The sequence below is a fragment of the Eschrichtius robustus genome, chromosome X (genome assembly GCF_028021215.1).
Source record: "Eschrichtius robustus isolate mEscRob2 chromosome X, mEscRob2.pri, whole genome shotgun sequence".
Classification (NCBI taxonomy): Eukaryota; Metazoa; Chordata; class Mammalia; order Artiodactyla; family Eschrichtiidae; genus Eschrichtius; species Eschrichtius robustus.
In genome coordinates this window covers 61804539-61827295 of record NC_090845.1, presented here as the reverse complement: position 1 = coordinate 61827295, position 22757 = coordinate 61804539, and the positions used below count along the sequence as shown (strand labels likewise).

Sequence of the window (22757 nt, the reverse complement as noted above, 5' to 3'; positions counted from 1 at the left end):
TAAAAAGATTTTTTTAAAAGTATGTATGTAGTCATCTATTTCCACTCCTACCCCTGGACTTTGAACTCTTCCAGGACCCAGAAGCTATGTTATTTATCTCTGAATCCCTCAACAGGCTTTGCAGTGCCTGGGCCTCAAGTAGATCCTCATCAGCACCCATCAAACAGCTTAGAATCTAATGAGGTTCCAGGACAAACAAACCGAAACATATACAAGTCAAAGATGAGCAGAACCATAGGAAGCAAATAAAGTATAAAACTAGTTTCAAGGGTACAAGTGATATTTGGTGAGTTCTCAGGCTGTGGGCTTTTTGAAGGCAGGACTCATGCTTCATCCATTCCTGTATTGGCAGCACGCAATCACAGTGCCTAACACAGTGTATGCTCAAGAACCATTTGAAGACTCAAACAGCCTCACCTTTAAATACGCCTTTTATGAGTGGTGCTACTGCTGTATTGAATACTTCCTCCTGTTCAGTAGAGGGGTCAAACACAAAATCGTAGGTAAAGGATTTGTCAGTACCAACCACCACCTAGAGAAGGCAAGGGACAAGGAGTAAGAAAAAAAATGAAAGGCCAGACCACGCCCCTCACTGCCATTTGGCCCCAGCTGTTCAGAGGCAGGCCCAGGACTCGCTACGCACCTGAGGTTCCTCGGGTACGAAGGAAAGGCACATCTGGCAGCCCTCATTAATCTCTTTGGGGACCAGAGGGCGACATCGCAGTGCCACTCTTACAGGAATGCCCTTCACCTCTTCCTTCATGATCCTACCTCGGCACCGTCTCTGCGGCGGGGGGGTGGGGAAAGATGATCGCTGATTAAGTTTTGTAGGTCGGCAGGGGTGGGAAGGCGTTCTTCCTCAGTTCCGGCCTTCCTCGGAGGGTGTGGGGGGTTAGGGAAGTCAGCGGTAGCCTACGGTGGCGGCGTCCCCGTCCCAGCGGGATCGCTGCCTCGGGAAAGTCACTGTCCCTCAGACTTTGCCACGACAGGACTGCCAGTCAGCCCGACCCTCTGAAGAGAGCGAAGTGGCGTCTGAAATGAAAAGGAGAAGCCCAGCGGAGACGACAACAAAGAACCAAAGCCCCAGGGTACCGGGAAAGGCAGATCCTGAGCTAAGGTGTGCCCCCTTAACTCACCAAACTAAACGTCCCTTCCCCGGTCTCCCGCCGCCCTGTCCCAACCACAGCTTTAACCGCCAAGTTTCAAATCGCTCTCGGAGGCGCCAGCCAATCGGAGCGCAGAAAGCCTGTGCGCGGAGCACGCACGCGGCGCGCGCAAGATGACGCGTTGGGGAGGAGGAGGGCCTGCGCGCCGCACCCTGACCCCGCCCCTTTTCCACAGCTGAGCATCCGCTTCCGGGTCCCAGGCTGAATTGATGGTGAGAGGAGTACGGGGCGTCTGGGGCCTGCCGGCGGGAGAGGTGGTACGACGATTTTTACAGCGCCGTGGGCGCAGGACTCAGGCACGATGCGGGACGGGTATCTGGAAGGTGGCTGGTGGTAAAGGAAGGGCCGATCTGGGGACCCCCACCATTACTGATCAAATTAGGGGATGTGGGGCGGTACCTTGCCCCGAGTCCCCGTGGATAGTTGGAGTCAGCACTCCCTTGAATTTCCAAAGTAGTCAGATCTTTTTAGACGCGTTCCTGATTTCCTCTTCTCTAGAATGAAGACGGTAACATCTATTTTGCAGGGTTGTTGTGAGAAAGGAGATCATTTCTATAGTGTACCTAACAGGTTGCTTGGAGTCCAGATATTCAGCCAAGTTGATAGTTTTCTTCCTTCTCTCCCAAAATGTTTATCACCTACCTAGAAGTGGGCCGGGCCTAGAGACTGACAGCCTTGGAATGGGTTGGGGTTGTTTTCTGAAACTCGCTGGGCTGCTATCCCTTTTGAACCATTTTCGTCAGCTTTGATTCACCCTTCCATTCCAGGGCCTTGCTGGAGATGGACAGCCGGATTCCTTATGATGACTACCCGGTGGTTTTCCTGCCTGCCTATGAGAATCCCCCAGCATGGATTCCTCCTCATGAGGTGGGAACCATCTGTACAAGGGATTTTTTCCCCATAGGCAAGGGATGATATATGAAAGGTAGGATGGCAGGGTTAGAAAGCTCAATAGAGAGTGACTCTTAGCCAGAAGTTAGATTCTGAGCAACTGGCCCCATTGGGAACTTCTTATGGAATCCTCCTGCCAGAGTCCACTTACACCAGAGAATTCTGGAAATTCAGAGCCCTGATTTCCATTTTGTCGAGGTAAAGAAGTGGGGAGCTACTGGGTGGCTAGCATTTCTCCACTGCTATCCGTCTACCTATTTGGACAGTGTTATCGGTTCTACTTAAACTAAGTCCATGACTTCACCTTCTCCTGGCTTCAGGGTGATGCAATTGTGTTCTAGATGAAGGTAGTAAGACTGGTAGTAAGATTTCTGGGGTTGCTGTGTCTTGCAGAGGGTATACCACCCAGACTACAACAATGAGTTGACCCAGTTTCTGCCCCGTATCATCACACTGAAGAAGCCCCCTGGAGCTCAGGTGAGCTTATGGAACAGTTGTCTCTTACTCCAGGCGAGATTTGTCCGTACCAGGCCCAGAAGTTGGCCACGGTTGGGGGGATGGATTGGGAAGCAGGTAAGGAGGTAAAGAAACTTACTTTTATGGGCAGAAAAGCTGAGATGCCACTTCCACAACTTCTGACTTCTCTCTGAGGGACACAAGGCAAGCTATCATACAGTGATGCTACTAGATGTTCTTGTGTTTGTGGTCTGTATTGAGCCCCCATTCTGTGCTCTTGTCTTACAGTTGGGATTTAACATCCGAGGAGGAAAGGCCTCCCAGCTAGGCATCTTCATCTCCAAGGTGCGTGTACCTGGTAGGCAATGTGGATAGCTACTTCCCTTTGTTAAGTTATCAGGTTGCAGAACTCTGATGTCCCAAGGCTGGGGAGAGGGATGATTTAGTAGACTCATAGACGGGGCATAGTGGGGATGCCCTTGCCCACTTAAAACTTCCCACCTGGCAAGCCACCCATTTCCCTGCATTGTCGCACACACACACACACAACCGATAGTACCTTACATTTGAATAGCACTTAATTCACTTACATTCTTTGAAATTATCCCACCTTGATCATATATATTCTCTCCTTACCAACAGGTGATTCCAGACTCTGATGCACATCGAGCAGGACTTCAGGAAGGGGACCAAGTCCTAGCTGTGAATGATGTGGATTTCCAAGATATTGAGCACAGCAAGGTGAGCACAGCAGCCTGGGCTGTGGTGAGGCAAGAAGCCATCCCAGGTAGGACACAGTGGATAAGATTAGCCTGATGTGTAACTTGATAAGAAACAATTTCTCCTTGGTAAGAGGGAAGCAGCTATTAGTGACCCAGAAGGTTGGAATGGCAAACTACATTCCTTCTGTTATGATTCTGTCCTGGGTTGTATCTCTTCATTTGTACAAGCTGCTGTGTTCCTTCCAGGCTGTTGAGATCCTGAAGACAGCTCGAGAAATCAGCATGCGTGTCCGCTTCTTTCCCTATAGTAAGTGCCGCTCTCTTTTTTGCTTACCTGGCAGGGCCTTCGGTAGGAACTCTTTAAATACCAATTACTAGAGGCCCCACAAGTTGGAAATGGGGAGTTGGGAGCTCAGGCCGGAAAATAACCTGCTCTTTTCCTCCTTCTTTCCCCCAGATTATCACCGCCAGAAAGAGAGGACTGTGCACTAGAGAGTTGCAACCCACAGCCCTCCACATGGAATCTTCCAGGATGAGCTAGCTAGGCCTCAGGGAAGCCACTTGGGAAACTCTACTCTCAGCCCCACCCTGGCAGAGTGGAGTAGGGAGGATGGGGAGACAGCGAGGCCCTGCCCTGAGCCAGCTGGCCAACTGCATTATCCCACCCGTACTGCACTTTGAGTTCCCTAGTTTTCTAGGTGGGCTTCATTCCCTGGAAGGAGAAGGATGATGATGTCTAGGTATCACTTAGCCTGTGGAGAACCCTGCTAGAGAAGGCAACTGACATTTATTGAATACCATGTGCGAGGCAATTCCACATATGTCGTGTCATTTTCATTAACGTCTACAAATCTTGGGGGCCTCCCACCTAATCTGCCTGGCCATCTCATCCCATCCTTATAGTACCAGTCACACACTTTGGAGACTCCAGTGGAACCCCGTTTTCCCCCACTCCCTCCTTCTGTCTTCTCCCTCCAAAAAAGTAAAACACAATGCTGAGGAAATGTTGGTTGATACTGATTTGGATGATACTGATTGGGTGTTAAATGCCTTCGAGATAAAAATAAAAGCTCTTCCAAAGAGAGGAGCCACTAGAAGCAGCAGAGCAACACTATATGTACTTCACAATTCTCTCTCTCAGAACATTAGGGAGACCCAGGAAGCTTATCTACAGTATAACTGAGGAATGGTACAGGGTGAGGGGGTACTGGAGGAAACAGTGCCCCTTCCCCCATGAGCTGTGGCCATTTCTCTGCAGGGGGCAGTATTAATATAGTTCTGTCTTCTCTTTTCCCAGATTCTTTCATCAGGAACATAAACTAAGGGAGAGGCTTAGATGCATTTCTTTTCAGGGACAGCAGTAAGAAATTGCTTCCCAATTTCCACCTGGTTGGTTGAGTAGTACTGACTGCTGATTTCCCCCTTGTCTTCACCCCAGCCCCCAAATAACCTTCTGCTATGTTCTTAGCAATCCATTGTTAGAGATTCCAGGCCATGCCTTATGCCATTTCCATTGGCATGTTCACAATACCCGTTCAGAATAGAAAGTTGTCCAATGAGGTATGGGGCGAAGTTGTACCCCATAATGAAAGTCCCGAATTTGCCTTGAAAGAATCCTGGGAAGCTTCAATATATATTTTGTGGCCCTTGCCCCCACTGAGTGATTCTATTGATCTGAGGTGGAGCCTGGATGTCTGAATTTTTATTTTTATTTTTTTTATTTTTTTGTACTTAAAGATCTCTTTATTCAAAGTCACAATACAATTATGTACATCAATTATACCTCGATTTTAAAAATCACAATACAATTAGGAGGTTGCCCCTCTGCACTTTCAGTGCCACTTCTACTCGTGTTGCCACAGTTAACTCACTTTGCCACTCTACTCTCTTCTCTCCAAATTTTGCACAAACCAACCAATTTACTGACTCTGCGAAGCACTAATCACCCAGGGTTTCCATGCTTCTTTTTTGTTTTTAATGGATTTTAAAATAAGGTGAATAAGTCTTCAAATATGGGAGACAGTTCTAAATAGTAGTAACATATCTCTGTGAGGAAGTTCTGGTTCTTCCTATAAATCCCACCCCAGCTCTGCTATGGTACCTCTTCTAGAGGCTCGGTGGTATTGTCAGGTAGCAACAGCCTAGTGAGCAGAGCTGGAGGTGCAATCAATCTAGCTGTCTCTGTTTCCCGGGAAATCCCCCCATATAGAATATATGCTCCTGTTTGCTCTGCTGCCCCCCAATGGCCATCTGAGTAAGAAACTAGAGGCTGAGATACTTGCACAAAGGCATATTGGCTGAGTCTACTGAATGTTGAGGTCCAAGACTCTCCCAACTGTCTATGGTTAAAAGGTTTTAAAATAACTCATCGAAGAAGCGTGGTAAACAGGGTAAAAAGCCCCAGCCAGGTGCCACGGGCCTAAGAGGCAAAAATCCTGCCGTAAACTGGTTCTTTGAGGTATTTAGAATGGTCCTGTGTTGGGGCACCAGCATGATGCAACTGCATTGTGGAGGTGTAGGTATAGCATGGAGAAGGTGCAAACAATAAGAGGCTGAGGTGAAATGACCAGTCATTTATTGAGGGTGAGATAAGAAAACAGTGGAGAAGGAACTGTATCAATCCTTGAGGTATCCCAGCTGCCGTAGAACTGCATCCCCTATAGATGTGTTTTAGCAGTCAGAGACGGCCAGGTGGGATTCCTGGACTCTGCCAGAACTTTCCACCCTGTAACTATGAGAAGTGGTCAAGAGAAAGTGATAGCATTTTCAGGGGTTCCGTTTTACTCCTAAGCCTAGGAATTGAACAAGAGCTTAGTAAGTGGCCAAGTATTTAAACCATAAACATGAGGTTGGGGGAGAAGGACTGGTACTGGGAAGCCCAAATGCAGTAAGTTGATCATATTAGGCAGAGAGATAACCTAAGCTATCAACAGGAACAATGGTTTTTGATGCCTGACTCATTGGAGGGTTCCAGTTGGATTTCAGCACTGAAGTGTGTGGTAAGGAAGGAAGGTAATAAAGTGGCTGGGGTCAAATCTCAACTCCCAGGGGCATCTTCTAGGAGATACAGAAAAGGAATTTTTATCTTATGATCCCTTTCACCTAAAGACAAACCAGGGAGCTGCTTTGGGCTGAAGTTAGTCCCATTTTCCCTTCAGTATCAGTCAGGCAGGAAAATTGGCCTGGCCATCAACTCAGCAAAGGAAGTTTGCCTTCTCTGCTTGTACCCTCCCTACCCCAGCAAAGCTGGGAGAAAGGATACTCTCGTCTTCCTTCAGTGGAGAGGAATTACCTCTGAAAGTGAGGGCAGAAGCCATGCTATGGAATAGCCGTGTGTGTGTGTGTGTGTGTGTGTGTGTGTGTGTGTGTGTGTGTGTGTGCAAAAGAAAGAAAAAAGGTCAGGTTTAGAGATATGATTCCAGGCCTTTGCACTGCATGATGGGGAGATGAACCTTACCCCCACCCCACGATAGGACAAGCCAAGGTTATCCAAAAGAATAAGCAGTGGTGAATTTGGCACTGGTCTCAATAAACATCACATTGAGGTCTCTGGATTTTTCTTCTGCCTCCTCGGTAGAGACTTGTCTGGACAAATGAGAAATGATACAAGGGACCAGATAGTGGTAAGACCCCCTTCTGACCCAGAGTTAGTGGATGGGGATAGATCCTTCTGAGGCGTAAAGATGCATCCCTAGGACCAGGAACCCTCGAAGCCCTGAACCCATGACCTTTCTGATCCCTGACACAGGTAACTCCTCCCAAGTAAATAGAGCACAGTAGACCCTCCCCATTGGGATTGAGCTCTAGGTATGCCAGAAGCAGTTGCAGTTATACCTTTCCTTTTGTTGTTCAGATCAATCTTGTTACCCACCAACATGATGATGATATACTCTGCCTGTACATCTTCTACCCACTTATCTGTTTCCTTGAAAAAGTTGATGTCTACAGGACAATGTGCTGCAGAGAGTTGAAACATTTAGTAGAGATTTGGAGAAAATAACGTACCTGTCTTTCTCTCTCCTAGTCTTTTTTTTTTTTCTTATGCACTAATGCTTGTATTTTTTTATCCTCTCTGCTAGTCTTACCAACCTCTCTATTGCTTCCCTCAGTCCCCTTTTCAAGTAAAACATGGCATAACTCCTACTTGTGATGTCATAGACAACCACAGCAATAGTTGAATCATGAATGTTGCTAGAATTAGGCTGCAAAAGGTCTCCTGGCCAGCTGCATTCCATAGCTGCAGCTGAACCTGCATAAAACAAATGTTTAGAAAGAAGGTGGAGAAAGATAGAAAAGAAACTAGCTTTTTAAAGGCTAGAACTTAATAAAGGCATAAAAAAAGTCAAGGAAATTAGGTTCCTGAAAAGTGGCTGCTATGGCCACAAACCAGGTGCCTACCATCCTAGGACAGGTCCGATCTCAATACACTATTTTGATTAAGGAAGACCCTACAGAGCAGCAGATTTAAGGATTCAAGGCTACTTGGACTGTGTTACAGCTGGAGATTAGATGAGGACAGACAGAATAAGAAACAGCACAGGATTTGGTAGTTTGGGGAGGTTTCACATTTTATTTCTCCTTCTTTATCCACAGGTAATGTGGGGTGGTGCTACCCTACTGTGATGAATAGGCCTAAGTGATTGAGGTACCGGATTAGTGGCATGAGAGTGAACACTCACTATTCAGTCCTCCAAGTACATGATCTTAGAAAGTCAATTCCAAAGGTCGCCTGCAAACCCCTCCTCTACCCCCAATACCAGGCAGTATTAGACCCGGAAGTGGAGAATAGCCCTTGAAAAGTGTTCTGGCTCAGCTTTTCAACACTTACAATAGATAGCTTTGAGGAGAAGAATCCCCGGGTAAGTTGACCAAAGAAGGGGGCAAAAATGTACTGTGTGATGCCTTGGCGGTGGGCTCACCCAGCAGGCACCTTCGAAGCTGTTGTACATAAAGTGGGTGATGATAAGTAGGCCAAGTGTCACCCTGGGCGAGGAGGAAATTGATTCCCCAGAGAACCCCCCATTCCATTCGATACCATCACACCTTCCTGTTCCCAGAGCCCAACCCAGACCCCCGCTGCTCTGACCCCCAAGGATTGCAGGGTTTGGATTTGCGCAGAGACTGGTGCTTGGGTCCCTCGGCTGTGGGCCTTCTGGTGTGCTGTGTGCTTGGCAGGTGGGTGGCACTTGCTGCCTGGGGTCACATGGCACTCTGTCCAACCATCAGCATCGCCCTCAGGCCTGGTCTCAGGGCCATGTCGCCTCAGGCGCTGCCCGCAGCTCCGAGGTGGGAGTGGGATAGTTGGGGGTGGGGGCAGAGGTGGCCAGGGCTCAGAAGGAAAGCGGAAGGACTCACAGGGTGGGTGGCCTTGCCAGAGGGAAGTCAGGGTTGTTTAGAGGAAAAGCACGTGCTGCAGGAAATCTAATCACTGATGTGGGGTGGCGGGTGGGGAGGTGGCTCATTCTAGGTAGTTCCGTTACCCTCCTCCAGGAGGAGGAGATACCAAAGCGATCAGTGGGCACATCTGGACAAGCTGATTTATTAGAGTGTTGCAGTGGGGCTTCCACACAGAGGCACCCGAGCCAGGCGCTCAGCTGCCCTCATCCCCCTCGGCCGCCAAAGCCTCCTGGCTCTCCTCTCTGCCGGGCTGCTGCTGAGCGAGCTCCTCGATGACTATATCCTCAGAGCTTGCAGAAGCAGCAGAGGGAGATGGAGGGATAGGAACAGCTGTCTGAGCATCTTCCACATCCACTCCCATTTCCTGATCCCAGAGAAGTGATCCCTTCCCTGCTTTCCAACTCCGATCCTCACCCCCTCTCAGCTGCCCCCGCCCCACTTGGATCACACTGGCTTGTTTCCTTTGTTCCCTCCCCAGTCTGCCAACACAAGAGCCCCCATGAGGGCCGGAGGGGAAATAAGAATGGAGGGTGGGAAGGAGGGAAGGGATGGGAGAATGAAAGACGGGAGAAGTTAGGGTGAGGAGGTGCGGGGGGAAGGAAAAAGAAAACTGGAAGAGATGAGGGGGAAGGACGATTGGGAGAAGAGCAGGAGGTGGAGGGCGGGGGACGCAAAAAGGTAAAGAGTGGGGCGTATGAAAAGCACTGAACTATGACACGAAGCTAAACCATACGTTTCCACTGCACACCTATTGAAAGCAACACTCCAGGGAAGCTTTTATCCATTTCCATCGTCATAAAATGGAGAGTGGCAGTGGGGAAAGGGGGGCGAGGTTTCCAGGCCTCACATTTTCTTACCTAGCGGCCTCTGTAGCAAGCATGGAGAGGGAAGGAAATATGGATTGAAGCTGATAAGTTCCCTGAAGAAATGTCTTGTTACTCATTCCTCTCCCTTTTTAACCCTCTCCCTCCCATATACACAATACACACACACACACACACACACACACACACACACACACACACACACACACACACACAACTTCCCCTGAAAACCTAGACACCCAACCTACCTATTGCTATCCAATCTCTACCCAAACTGCCAGTCCTCGATTCATGAGATCAGAACTGCTTGGTCCCCAACCCTCGGGACCACTGTTCCTGTGAGTCCCACCTGGTCACTCACCGTTCGATGGCTTTGGATGCATCAGGATCAAGGGCAGCTCCACGCCAACATCACTGCAAGGATCCCAAGGTAGAGTTACAGATTTCCCTCCAAGGCCACCCCCTGAACTTCTCTCCCTCAATTTTTCAGTCCTGGGATGCCCTTAGATTCTCCCATGTCATTCTTTTGGTCTCCTGATCACATCCTCCCCTTCTTGCCCCAGTTCCCCCTCCCCACAGTGTCTTACCTGGCTGTCAGGTCGCCTAGGATGCTGAGGGTAGAATGACACCCTAAAATTAACAGCTGGAAATGGTTAGTAGCAACCTAATTTTGCAGGGGAATGAAGGATTGTAAGGCCAACTCAACCACAGAATGGGTTTCTGGAAGGGAAGGTGGCTTGTTCGTGGAGCTCACAGGTTTGGGAAACTGGTCCAGGAGAAGGGGTGGGGAATAGCTTGAGTGGGTCAGTCCAACTGGGAGGAAAACAGAAGTGGCTCCCCAGCCCCTGCCCAGACAGACCCTGCACTCTCACTCACCCTCCACAGGACACCATCAGGTTGACTCTGACTTTGTAGGACACCAGGATCCCCAGCAGCTCCTTGTCCATTCCTGGTCGAAGACTGGAGGTGGTAGTATTCATTGTTGTGTGTTTGGAGGGGAGGGGCTGGGGGTTAATTCATTCAGTGCACCTTTTGTCATCTGACAGGTCTCCCAGGCTCTGATCTCCTACTCATTGGGACCACATTTCTGTTCCTCAGATCCAGTTTTACCAGGTCACCCTCTGCTCAGGAGCCTACCTCTCTGAATATAACTACTACACTGCTTGGCTTTCATGACCCTTAACAATCTAACCTTCCTGCCCTAACTCCCTAACACCTGGGATACAACCTAAGCAGACCCATGCTCTCTCCATGCTCAGAACGTGCCATGCAGATTCCTACCTTCTAGCCTTTGCCCAGGCTATGTTCCCAACCCGGAACACTCTTTTCTTCCTCTGTTGCTATCCAGATCCAACACCTTCTTCAAGCTCTAGCTCCTTCTGTCTCCTCTAGGAAGCCCTCTCCAGCTATGCTGGCTTCTATTAACTTCTATCGGATTTATAGTCTGAACCACACGTACTAACATTTAACTGTTAGATTGCATTTAAATTCCTCTTTGTTCTCCGTTTAGGCTGTAAATTGACTGAAGGCAGAGACTGTCTTAAACGTCTTTGTATCCTCCCACATTGCTTAGCATAGGAATAAGCATGTAACAGGTGTTCAATGAAAACCCACTGATTGAAAAATAAGGCACAGAAAGCTATATGATCTTGGGAAAGTCTCTTCATTGCCCTGGGATGCTGATCCCCTATCTGTAAAATAATGCTGTTTGTATGATTTCTCAGGCTCTTTCAAGCAATAATAGTCCATAGCTACATGATCGATAAGGCATAGGGAAAGGCAGTGGGAATTAATGCTTGTTAGATGGTGGCAGATGGCTTTTGGTGGGAGACACATCTTACACTAGGGCCTCCAAGTGTTAGGCATAGGACCAAATGAATGATTTGATAGAATTATATCAATTCCTATCATATTTTTCTTCTTTTTGTCCTCTTTTCTCTCCATTTCTCATCTGTCTTCCATTGAACTTCCATCTTCGCTAGAGAGTAGCTGCTGTAGAGATCGCAGTGTTAGAGCCAGATGACATGTGATAGAATCTTTTCCACCTCTGCCACTTATTAGCTACGCAAGCTTGGACAAGTTCCTTCATCTCTCTGAGCCTCAGGGTCGTTAAGTGTAAAGTAGAATAAGAATACATATCCAGCCTACTTTAATGGGATTCTTATGAAGATAACAGTACCATACGTTAAGACCTTTATGAGCTGTAAAATATTATACAACATAAGGAATTTTTCCTTTCCACTTTTTCCTTTCTTGTTGCCTATGACCTAAGCCTGCCATTGGTCCCATGGGTATTATTTAGCTTACTGTTGGCCCTCTTGCCTGGAGGCAGCTCTGAACACTGACCCAGGGACATTTTTAAAAACAGGTAGGCTTCATTGAAGGTGAAGCCTCAGAACTGTATATATAGCACACAGAATGGGTTGGGGGTAGAAAATGAAGGTTGGGAGTTACATTTGAGCTTACATCGTGCTAGAGGCCAGATTGGTATCACCATGCTTGAATTTGCCATCCAGTGCCAGGCCCTGTTTCTGGCAGTTGGCAGCCAGGAGTGGGGTTACTGCAAAGCTCTTGGAGAAGGTGGAGCTAGCAGCTATAGTCTCCCTTTCAAAGGAAAAGAAGAGATGAACTTAAGCTAGGCTTGCCAACTAAGTGATTCTCATTCCCAAGAATTTTTTGCACGATTCCACGAAACTACTGGAGTATCCAAGAGAGCTGGCATGTCTGACTGTGGAGAGTGGGAACAATTCACTCTGGTGGGAAATCCTTATGCCTCTGCCCCCTCTCAGGACTTGATGATCCTCTTGTGGTATCCCCCCCTCCAGCTCTCTTTAGAATCCCTCCCTCTTTCCACATCAACCCTCACCTTGATGTTCCTCAGTCCTGGGCTCTTCTCCACTTCCTTCTTTCCCCAACCCCCTCCTCTGCCTCCAGACCCCGGCCCTCTTCCCACCACCCTATCCCTTGGCTCTCTGACCCAGGCCCCAGCGCCAGCTCACATGAACTCCTGAACGAACACAGTCTTGGTGTACTTGTCTAGTGAATACAGGACGACATCTGTGATCTGGTCAACTGAAGAGCCAGGAAAAACACATGACTACAATTAGTCAGTCATCCTCGAGACCCCAACCTGCTGCCCTTGTACACGGGCACACTACTCACGATATACTAAGATGTGCATATGGACAAACAGAGATACGTGTTCTGATAAGCCTGCAGTGGAGGGAAAGCCTAGCTGAATGCAGACTGGGTAAGTGGGGCAGAGTTCTGGAAAAAGACTTCTGGATTTGGGACCAGGTGCAGGGGGATAGGAAAAGAAGCTCACCTGAAATCTTGATCTTTTTGATGACCTTGTTGGTGCAGTTGTTGATGGAAACGTTGACAGTGATGGGTTTGCCGTGGTAGTGAACCTGAAGCAGGAGGAGAGGCCCATTATAAGACTGGAGGGAGAACACTCAGATCAAGACCTAGAATTTGTTTCCTCAGTGCTTTTGCCACCCTGGCTTCCACCCTTGTCTTCCCAAGTAGGAGGTCAATGAAGAAAGGGTGTCAGAGGGGGTGCATGGTAGGGGACAGGAAATGGGGGTCACAAACCTCCCTGTCCATCCAGGCCTGGAGTTGTAGGGGCTGAGCTGACAGAAGGAAGCGGTGAACAGTCTGGGCCCAGGGGCCAGGGCCTGGCTCCAGGGGTGCAAGCTGGATTTTCCGAATCACCAGCCGCACAGAGTCTCTAAGTAGAGGCCAAGGGGACAGCCAGAATGTCTCCTTAGGACTCACAGACCTTTCTCATGCCAACCCCAGAGCCCAGTCCTTGCTTGGGGAGGGGAGGTGGTGGAAGGCCTCTGTCAGAGAACTCCTCTGGACCCTCAAGGTAGGTATCTAGACCACAGGTCGGCAAGCTATGGCTCAGTGGCCAAATCTGGCCTGCTGCCTGTTTCTGTATGGCCCGCAAACTAAGAATGGTTATTACATTTTTTAATGGTTGAAAAAAAATCCACAATAATATTTCATGACATGTGGAAATTATGTAAATTTCAAATTTCAGTGTCCATAAATAAAGCCACGCTCGTTCATTTACGTACTGCCTATGGCTGTTTTCACGCTACAGTGGCACAGCTGAGTAGTTACAACAGAAACTACATTGCTCACAAAGCCTGAATATTTCTTTTTTGGCCTTTTACAGGAAAGTTTGCTGACCCTTGCCCTAGAGCAAAGAAGAGAAGTCAGAGGGAAATGAGAACTGGGCATCTGAGTTGGTGGTGACGGTACTACAGAGGTTAGAAGTAGGGCTGTTTCTGTCCTGAGAGCAAGATCTGTTTTCTGACGCAGGCTGGAGGCAGGGATTTTGGAGAGGACCAAAGAAATACCTCTTGGAGACTTTCTCCTCCAGGTTTTCAGCACAGAAACTCTTCACTTCAAAGTCAACACCACAGGCCTGCAAAGGGGCAGGAGCAAAAATAACTCATTTCTGACACTACCCCTCCCTTCCTCATGGGTTTATAAGGAAATGTCTGATCCCGTCCCTTAGCGGTCCCTTTCTCTAGTCTTGTCCATTTATCCCCCTGTCCCACTTTCTCAGAACCCAGACCTCACCTTCCCTGTATCATCAGGACCTGGCTGCAATGTCACCGAACAGGGCAGGTTGACAACCATCTAAAAGATCAGAAGGAGGTCAGCCAACAGAAGAAACAGGGACCCCTTTCCTCTGTTCTCCTTCTTTAGCTTCCTTTCTTAATCTTCCCTGGAAGCCTTACGCAGGACTTGGGGTCAGTACCTGCAGGGTAAAAGGGTAGGCACTGTCCCCCAGCTTGTGAAGCAGTCGCTCCTGCAGGACTGTGAGGGGCCCCTGGGGGCTGCTGTGCTCAGCTGGGACCACTTGCTGGACCTGTACATGCAGATCTTTGCAGAACGTCAGACCAATCACATCCAAGTCATCATGGCCATAGCGAAAGGCACACGTCAACATGACAAACACTGCAGGCAAAGGAGGAAGAGAGTGACCTGTCAGACCTGAGGAGGAAAGGAGATCTTAAATAGCTCAGAGGAAGACATGGAGAGACAATGTAATATGATCAAAACAGCATGGCCATAAAGAAAAGGATCAATACATTTGACTATAGTAAAATTTAAAACTTCTTTACATTAAGAGTCTTTATAAATAATGAAACAAGCAAAAGCCTGAGAGGAAATATTTGCAACACATATAACAAACAAAAGTTTAGTGTTCGTAATATATAAAGAACTCCCACAAATCAGTAATAAAAATATAAACAGCCCAATATAAAAGTGTGCAAAGTTTATGAATAGGCTCTGCACAGAAGAGCAAAACGGAATGGCCAATAAGGTATGAAAACATGTCCAGTCTAATAATAATCAGATAAGTGCAAATTAAAACCATAATGAGAGGACTTCCCTGGTGGTCCAGTGGTTAAGGCTCCGTGCTCCCAATGCAGGGGGCCTGGGTTCGATTCCTGGTCAGGGAACTAGATCCCACATGCCACAACTAAGAGTTCACATGCCGCAACTAAAAGATCCTGCATGCTGCAACTAAAAAAAAAAATCCCGCATGCCACAACGAAGATCCTGCGTGCCGCAACTAAGACCCAGCACAGCCAAATAAATAAATAAATAATTTTTAAAAACCCACAATGTGATAACACTTCACACCCATCATATTGTCAAAAACTTTTAAGTCTGACAGCACTATGTGTTGAGCAGTGCTCCAGATGTGGAGCAATAGGGTTCATTACACACTGTGGTGGGAATATACATTAGTACAACCACTTTTTTTTTTTCTGTCAGAGTCCCTAGGTTTATTTATTTATTTATTTATTTCTGAAGGCAATTCAATTAATGAGGAAACCAGTAAGATGTTAAGACTGATACAAGAGAAAATTCAAGGACCTGGAGATTTGTAGTTGGTCAAAGGAATGCAGAAAAAAATTTGCTAACAAATGAGTACAACCACTTTGGAAAACTGTTGGGCACTATTCAGTAAAGCTGAATCTGCTCATATCTTATGACCTAAGATGAATTTAGAGGAAGTCTTGCTCATGTCTGTAAGGAGATACCTATGAGAATGTTCATTGCGTCAATGTTTGTCATAGCATAAGATTGGAAATGATTTAAATACCTATCAATGGGAGAATGGGTAAACAGTTGTGGTATATTCATATCATGGAATACTAAACTGAGGTTAAAATGAATGAACTAAACTCCATGTATTAACATGGTTAATTCTCAAAAACTATTGAGTAAAAAAAGCTAGCTGCAGGATGATATGCACAATCTGATACCATGTACATAAAGTTGAAAAGCATGTAGAACAGTACCAAAGTTGCTCACTGATATATAAATATAGAGTAGAAGTATAGAAACATCATGGGAATAATAAACATCAAATTCAGGATAGTAATTATCTGCGGTGGAGGCAGGAAGAAAAGGAGGGAGGGAGGAAGGAGTATGGGATTAGGGAAGGATACACAGGAGACTTCAGTTTGATTCTGTAATTCTTTTTAAAGCTAGGTGGTGAGTACAGGGTATTCATTACATCATTCTCTAGGGTCAGAATACTTGGGCTTGAATATGACTTGCGTAAATCCCTCGACTTGTGTGAGCCTCAGTTATTTCACCTGTCAATAATAGGACTGCACTGAGAGCTCTACATATGTTATTTGGACCTCACAATAATCCTCTGAAGTATTATTATCTCCACTTTACAGGTAGAGAAAATGAGCTCAGAGCAGCTAAGTGACAGCCCAGGATTTCAACTCAGGCCTGACTCCAAAGCCCAGACTCGTACGTGCCCAACTTAACTCATAGGATGGTTGTAAGGAGTTGATGTATGAGAAATCCCTTTGGAAATTTAAATTAGATGTGGATGATGATGATGATGATCATGGGAATATTAGAAAAGTGGAACAGTTATAAATGAACTTATACATTGCAGATAGTACCTAAGATTAGGGGCAAATAGAAAGTCACTTGAGTGCACTAGTGGTGTGGGATGGGGTACAGAAAGATACCTGTCGAAGGACAGTGACAGAGACTGAGGGAAGGAAAATTTAGAACAGAGGTGGGCAATCTTACTTTTAATCAGGAGCCCTGACCCAAAGAAAACTACCAAGAGCCACACACTAGTAGAAAGCAACTCATTTTTATATTTTTAAGAGATCAAAATATCAAACAGCCAAATTATCTGCTTTTAAAATTACGAGCAAGCAAAGAAAATGAATCTATATTCAAAAGACACAACAAAGACTGAAAGTAATGATAATGGTAGTGTTTATAATGACTGGGGCAACGGGCAGCCTCATACCCTGCAGGAGGGAGAGTTAATTGGTACAACCATTTTGAAGGGCAATTTGGCAATAGAAACCTTTAAAAATGTGTGACTGCCCTTTGGCCATTCATTCCTTTTCTAGGCATTTAGTCTAAAGAAATAATTGGACAAGTATGAAAAGAAATACATACAAGCATGTACTTTATGGGGTTGTTTATCATAGCAAAAAATGTCCAATGATTGAAGTTGGCTAAATATATTATGGTACACCCATACAATATACTACTAGGCAACTTAAAACTTTATAGATTTTTACATATTGCATAGGTAAAAAAGATTAGAAAATGTTATTTATAGTATAGCATTTTTAATAAAAATATAGATATTTTTGCTCAGAAAATATGAATAAATATGAAGTGAAATACTAGTGATTATCTCTGGGTGAGAGGATTACAGTCTTTTTCTCCTTCATCTGTACTTTCTAATATTTCTACAATGAAGACAAACTTAACAATTTCCAAAAGATACAACAAATTAAATTCACCTTGGTTCCCAATTATGCCAATAAAAGTGGGAGAAGGGAGAGAGAAAGAAAAGGAAAAGGAAAGAGGGGGCAAAGGAAAAGAAAAAACAGAGAAGATGAGAAAAAGAGGAAAAGAGGTGGCTGGAAGGAAGCAAGGGAAGGGAGGAAATGAAAGAGATGAGAAATAAGACAGAAAAAGATCAGGCGAGGCCAGGCAGAAGGGTATCTAATAGCCCCCGAAGTAAAGGTGTTAATCAGATGAATTGTTCTGTCACATCCCGCTGTGGCATGTGGGGAGGGCATCACTCCACCCCCAAGATCTTATTGGCTCTCTGGCAGTTTAGAATCATCCTTTTTTTAGTGTGTTAGGAAATAGCTTGTTTTCATTTTTTAAAAGTTCAACATCTATTCTAAAGTTATTAATTTATATTTGTGTTTATTATATAAACAATACATATTAATTGTGTGGCAATCAGAAAACACAAAGAGAATCAAAGCCCTGCCATCATACATCATATTCCAGAGATAACTGCTGTTAATTTCTGTTGCATTTGCTTCCCAACTTTGTTTCTATAATTAAACATAAGGCCACCTTAGCTATTGACTTCTCTCTCATTGCCTTTTTGAAATGAAACATTTTATTTTGAGATCATCACATGCAGTTGTAAGAAATAATACAGAGAGATCCCACATCGATTTTTGTTAAACCACACTTCATTCGCACAACCGCATATGTTGCCCTACAACCAGCCTTTTTCATTCAAGGTGTAGGGTAAGCATATTTCACATCAACAAATGCACCTCAAAAGAAAAAAAAGCATATTTGAAAATATGATGCAAATAAGATTATCTTCATAAAAGTAACAAAACATATAAAGTAGCTAAGGAATAAACTTAAATATATACAACTTAAATGAATAATAATATAAAACTACTAAGGGACATGAAGAAGATTAGAATTAAAGGAAAAAACACATCTTATTCCTGGATTGACATGCATTTTTTCAACTAAAGATTTCTTTCTGTAGGTTATTCTGAAGACTTTGTAGGACTGTGAAAAAATGATATAGGTTTTAGAACTACAGAGTAATTGAGAGTCTTAAATAAGTTGGTTAATTTACTGGCCATACCCCAAAGTTCCTCTGATATTTAAAACTGTGTGGACTGCTTATCTGCACTGTTTAATCTGAGCGACTAAGTCTGGTTTATTCCACAGTATCTAAAGGTTACATCTGAACTAGTATTCATCAATTTGTTCTGAGCCTTTTTCAAATCAAACCCAATTTTCAGTCTAATTGGATCACAGAGTAAGAATTAAAAGAAAAAAAAGTGGCAAAACAATATTTCAGTGTAATCTGGATCTATAATACTGTGGCCAGAGCAATGTCACTTGCTGTTACTTGCTGTAGTTATTGTTTGTTTCTTTGTTTGGGATTTTTTTAATGGGAAAAATGGGTTTCCCTACACAAAGGAGATATGGAAAGACATACGCAATTGAAGGAAAAAGCAAATGCAAAGTGGCAGGCTGAAGGTCACATCCACCCTATGGAAAAATAAAGTTTTTTGATTTACCCAGGCCTTTAAAAATCTTTTAATTAGTTACCAACATTTGAAAATCAGGAAATTTGCATTAAAATATGGATTTCTGGTGTACTGGATCTTTCCATGGGCAGTCTAAGCAAGAGGCACCACCAACAGTAATGGAGAAAATCCGAAATTTTAGAAAAAAACTTAATTTCAGCACACATGTAAATTTTGTGTGATCTCGAAAAACGAAATTTCATGTATGCTTTAGAAATATATCTATTTTGAATATCATTTGGGAAAGGGGCACTAGAATCTTTTCAGACTTTGGGCCTCTCAAGGTCGTATTCTGAGCTTCGTTTCCAGTTCCTCTTTAACAATCGGAAAATCTGGCCACACTGGGCTGAAATTCCCAGTGGTTAGCCTCCACCAGACAAGACATTCACAGTTCCCACTACTTTTATATTTTCTTACACCCCTCTGGTCCAGTCGTCCATTCCACTCATTCAGGCTACTTGTCTGGCATGTGTGACATTTTAGGTTGGGGTCCCTGGCACATACACAGACCAAAAAGGATTTTTACTTACTCTTTCGACCTTTTAAGTAATCAGGGTCAACCAGGACTACACCATCTGTGGAGAGGGGGAGAGATGGCCCTCTGGTCAGGAAAGGTCCTCAGACTATGAAACAGAAGTTGACCTCTGAATGGTTCCTCCCATTTTTCTCTTTAATTGGCCTCCTCCTCTGCATGGTCCTTTCTTGGCTTTCTTTTACTCCCTCACTCCCATTCCCTTCTCCCCAGGCTCTTTCCCTTTTTGGACTCACTGACCAATGGGTTCCACCATGTCCACATGGTCCACGAAGTCCCGTTTCCCCAAGTAGATGGAGAGCTGTTGTGGAACAACCTCCCATGTTATTCTCATAATCATCTTTGAATGGATTCCCCTGAAGCCCCCAACCCAAACCCCTGAGACCTTGAAGGACGTACCCACCTATCCCTTTTGCCCTCTCATTTGCCCAGCTGGGCCAGGTTCTCTCACCTTGCCATTGGAGCAGGTCTTCTTAAACACCCTATGAGGAGAAAATCAGAGGATAGGGAGGGGGATTGGAAGAGAAGGGAAGAGGAGAAGAAGAGAAAGGGAAGTGGGGAGACAAGGAAATATTTCTAGGATTAGAAGAAGAGGCCCAGGGACTTCCCTGGAGGTCCAGTGGTAAAGAATCTGCCTTACAATGCAGGGGACGCAGGTTCGATCCCTGGTCAGGGAACTAAGATCCCACATGCCTTGGGGCAACTAAGCCTGTGTGCCACAACTACTGAGCTCTCGGGCCTCAACAAGAGAGCCTGAGTGCCACAAGCTACAGAGCCCACGCACTCTGGACCCCGTGCGCCACAGCTACAGAGCCCATGTGCCCTGGAGCCTGCACTCCACAACTGGAGAAGAGAAAACCCACACACCACAACTAGAGAGAAGTCCGTGCGCCACAACCAAGATTCTGCGTGCTGCAACTAAGACCCAATGCAGCCAAAAATAAATAAAATAAATAAAATAAATAAATAATAAATTAATCTTACTGGTGGGATTGGGGAGGAGCTGGAAAAAAAAAAGAAGAGCCCCAAGGAGAGCGAAATGACACAAAGGTGGAGGCAGTTGGGATAGAGTCCAAGACACAAGTTGGGGAGAGGTTGTAATCCCCTCCACCCCAAAGGCAAGTACTTGGGTTTGGGTAAGTGACAAGTCACAGAATCAGAGAATTAGGAGTTCTTACTTACCTGGATATGTTGGCCATGGCATTGATGTTGAGCCTTTTCTGGCAAAAGGGAAAGAAGGAGGAAGGCTCAATCATTTGGTCCCTATTCTCCTCACCTGGCTCTGGTATACCATCCAGACACACCTAGTGTGATGTAACCTTTTCTTCTTAGATAGACACCTCACCACCATCCACGCCTCCTATTCTCCCTCCTGCCAAGGTTACTTATTCAGCCATAATCTCAACTATCCTGGACATGGGAAAAAAACCTTCCCTAGTTTTTACGAATTGTTGACTAACCATACTGTCTATTCTCCAGAAAGAGTGAGGCTTTTTGAAATAGCTGGGGCACTCTTGAGAGCCTTTTGAGAGAAGAAACATGTCTGGAGAAAGGCCTGCATCCAGGAAAGTATGGGGAGAATTGGACTGGATGAGGCTGAACATCACCTGGCACACGGTAGGCACCAAGACATGTTCGTTAGATACATGAATGAATGAATGAATGAATGAACAAAACCCAGACTCTGGCTTTGCTCCTGCAATGGATTCTGAGCCTGAGTTCACCTCACGGTGGCCTTAACACTCAGGTAAGAAAGGAGAAAGGTGTGGGGGAGAAAAGGTTGGTACCCTCATGCTCCTGGTTGTTGGTGGCAGAAACCTGTATGGAGGTTGAAAGCCTTCCTTGAACCTATTCATCGCTCACATCACCCTCCCCAGATTTTCCCACCCTTATCTCCATCCATGTCCCCAGGTGCTAAGCCTTGGAGTAGGGATACTTAGAGAGAGGAAGACGTCTCTCTAATGCGTTTCTTTGATGCATATTAGATCTGGCTTGAGGGGTGAGCTTAGGGGAGCTTCCAGAGGTCTCTCCCAGGGTCTCTCAGCCTGAGTGCCTGTCAGTTGTGTCGGGAAAGGTGCCCTTCAAGTGCTTCTTGATATATTGATGGGGGTGCTAAGGGCAGGGGATATGGGACCTAGTATGGGCTGGAAATAGAGGACTTTGGACTATTACCTGGAGAGGAAGATGAAGCTCACATCCGTCTCCAGCTCTGGTCACTATGCTCGCCTCCCCAACCTCTTATACCCAAGGTCCTCTGAGTTTCTAGATTGGTGGGGGTCAGGAGAGAAGAATAGCGTTCTGGGGGGGGCATGAAATACTGCTTTATAAATAGCGCAGGTGCCAAGAGTTTGGAAAGCAGATTAGTGGCTAAAAGATTAGTGGCTAAAAGATTAGCAGGCTCTTGCTGCTGGGACAGGGCGGGAGTCAGGGGTTGCATCTGATGGTGTTAAAGTCAGGGGAGCTTGAGAAAGGGAAATACAATGTTTTGGCCTTGTGAGGCCTTGAACCTGAGGGCCGGGATCAAAGGGGACTCTGGGATATTAAAAGAAAAGCAATGTGAGGGATAGAAATAGGAGGGCTCAAAGTATAGGCCTTTGTGATTCTGAAAGGAGAGGCTTGTGTCATATTCCAGTCTTTCTATATCTCTTGATCAACTATTACAGGCCACACAAAAGCCAAGTGTATGGGAAAGAGCACCCCTTCCCCAGCCCCCCACTACTTGGGACTTGGGACTCTTGAAGTGATGTTTAGAGACCCGATTATCCCAGCTTATGTGCACAGCAGGAGTCAATCTCCCGTACATGGGGGTGGGGTAGGGCAGGGGAGGCTGAGTGTGTTGAGCTGTGTGCACATGTCTGTGAGCCTTGAACTTCTTTTCTTGTTGGAGAGGAAGGTAACAAAGGATCCTTGGCCCAGGGGCAGGTTCTCTGGGCAGGATGTTGCCTGTGGAGGGAAAAAGCAATTGACATCTATATCACCCCCACCTGAAGTAAACCTTTCCTGCCCCCCAGCTCTTGACTCTCTCCAATCCCTAAAACTAAGTCCACGCTATAGGCTCTAAGCAGCTTCGCTCGCCTCATATGACCACTCATGGAATTAGAGATATTTCTGTCCTGCAGCTGCCAGGACCCCCCACAATGGTAGCAACAAAAGTAATCTTCCTTTCTTGGCTGTCCTTCCCATAGGGCCCAGGCCCAGGCTTCATGGACATGGGGGATGTAGAGACGGGATATCCAAGCTCTGGGGATACAGGACCCTACACCACCTCACCTCACCATAGTGCCAGCTGCGCTTTAGTATCTATCCATAGATGCAGCCCTCAACCCTCCACAACAGCATGTCCGTTCCTCAGAGGGTGACTATGTCCGTGGCTCAGGGGGCTG

The 22757-nt window shown here is 45.9% G+C and overlaps 3 protein-coding genes across 8 annotated transcripts in view; 1 reads left to right on the top strand and 2 right to left on the bottom strand.

The window, feature by feature from the left end:
* Positions 1-1197, bottom strand: part of KIF4A (kinesin family member 4A) — a 125598-nt gene extending 124401 nt beyond the window's left edge. The window contains exons 1-3 of one of the 3 annotated variants that reach the window (XM_068533727.1): positions 1137-1188; positions 644-784; positions 418-532 (exon numbers count right to left, since the gene is read on the bottom strand). In XM_068533727.1, coding sequence (XP_068389828.1) covers positions 418-532; positions 644-763 — 235 coding nt within the window. In that variant the 5' untranslated portion in view covers positions 764-784; positions 1137-1188. Of the gene's footprint in view, positions 1-417; positions 533-643 lie in introns of all 3 variants that reach the window. The other 2 variants (XM_068533729.1, XM_068533730.1) reach the window with 2 other exon arrangements.
* A 142-nt stretch (positions 1198-1339) lies between these two features.
* PDZD11 (PDZ domain containing 11) lies at positions 1340-4344 on the top strand. Of its 4 annotated transcripts, none has more exons than XM_068533177.1 (7): positions 1340-1378; positions 1934-2033; positions 2451-2534; positions 2802-2858; positions 3156-3254; positions 3482-3542; positions 3693-4344. In XM_068533177.1, the coding sequence occupies exons 2-7, from the start codon at positions 1947-1949 to the stop codon at positions 3725-3727; spliced, it is 423 nt and encodes a 140-aa protein (XP_068389278.1). In that variant the 5' UTR covers positions 1340-1378; positions 1934-1946; the 3' UTR covers positions 3728-4344. The 4 variants fall into 4 exon arrangements, with proteins under 4 accessions (XP_068389278.1, XP_068389277.1, XP_068389276.1 ...); XM_068533176.1 differs by having other exon boundaries at positions 1345-1423; XM_068533175.1 differs by having other exon boundaries at positions 1345-1462.
* A 4481-nt stretch (positions 4345-8825) lies between these two features.
* Positions 8826-20573, bottom strand: ARR3 (arrestin 3). Its single transcript, XM_068533124.1, has 16 exons — positions 20557-20573; positions 19826-19856; positions 19615-19675; positions 19373-19417; positions 14231-14430; positions 14050-14109; positions 13824-13891; positions 13051-13186; positions 12782-12866; positions 12456-12528; positions 11923-12060; positions 10333-10416; positions 10044-10067; positions 9818-9870; positions 9490-9499; positions 8826-8922 (listed from the first exon to the last, which is right to left on the bottom strand). Exons 1-16 carry the CDS (start codon positions 20571-20573, stop codon positions 8826-8828), a joined length of 1182 nt encoding a protein of 393 aa, XP_068389225.1.
* Positions 20574-22757: the final 2184 nt, after the last annotated feature.

Excerpts from the sequence above, each read along its gene's own strand:
- PDZD11 (XM_068533177.1), top strand. The coding sequence starts at position 1,947 with ATGGACAGCCGGATTCCTTATGATGACTACCCGGTGGTTTTCCTGCCT. Across the intron at positions 2,034-2,450 it reads CATGGATTCCTCCTCATGAG|AGGGTATACCACCCAGACTA; the intron begins GTGGGAACCATC and ends TGTGTCTTGCAG. Across the intron at positions 3,255-3,481 it reads AAGATATTGAGCACAGCAAG|GCTGTTGAGATCCTGAAGAC; the intron begins GTGAGCACAGCA and ends TGTTCCTTCCAG.
- ARR3 (XM_068533124.1), bottom strand. Across the intron at positions 10,068-10,332 it reads CTGATGGTGTCCTGTGGAGG|CATCCTAGGCGACCTGACAG; the intron begins GTGAGTGAGAGT and ends TTCTACCCTCAG. Across the intron at positions 9,871-10,043 it reads CTAGGCGACCTGACAGCCAG|TGATGTTGGCGTGGAGCTGC; the intron begins GTAAGACACTGT and ends GGATCCTTGCAG.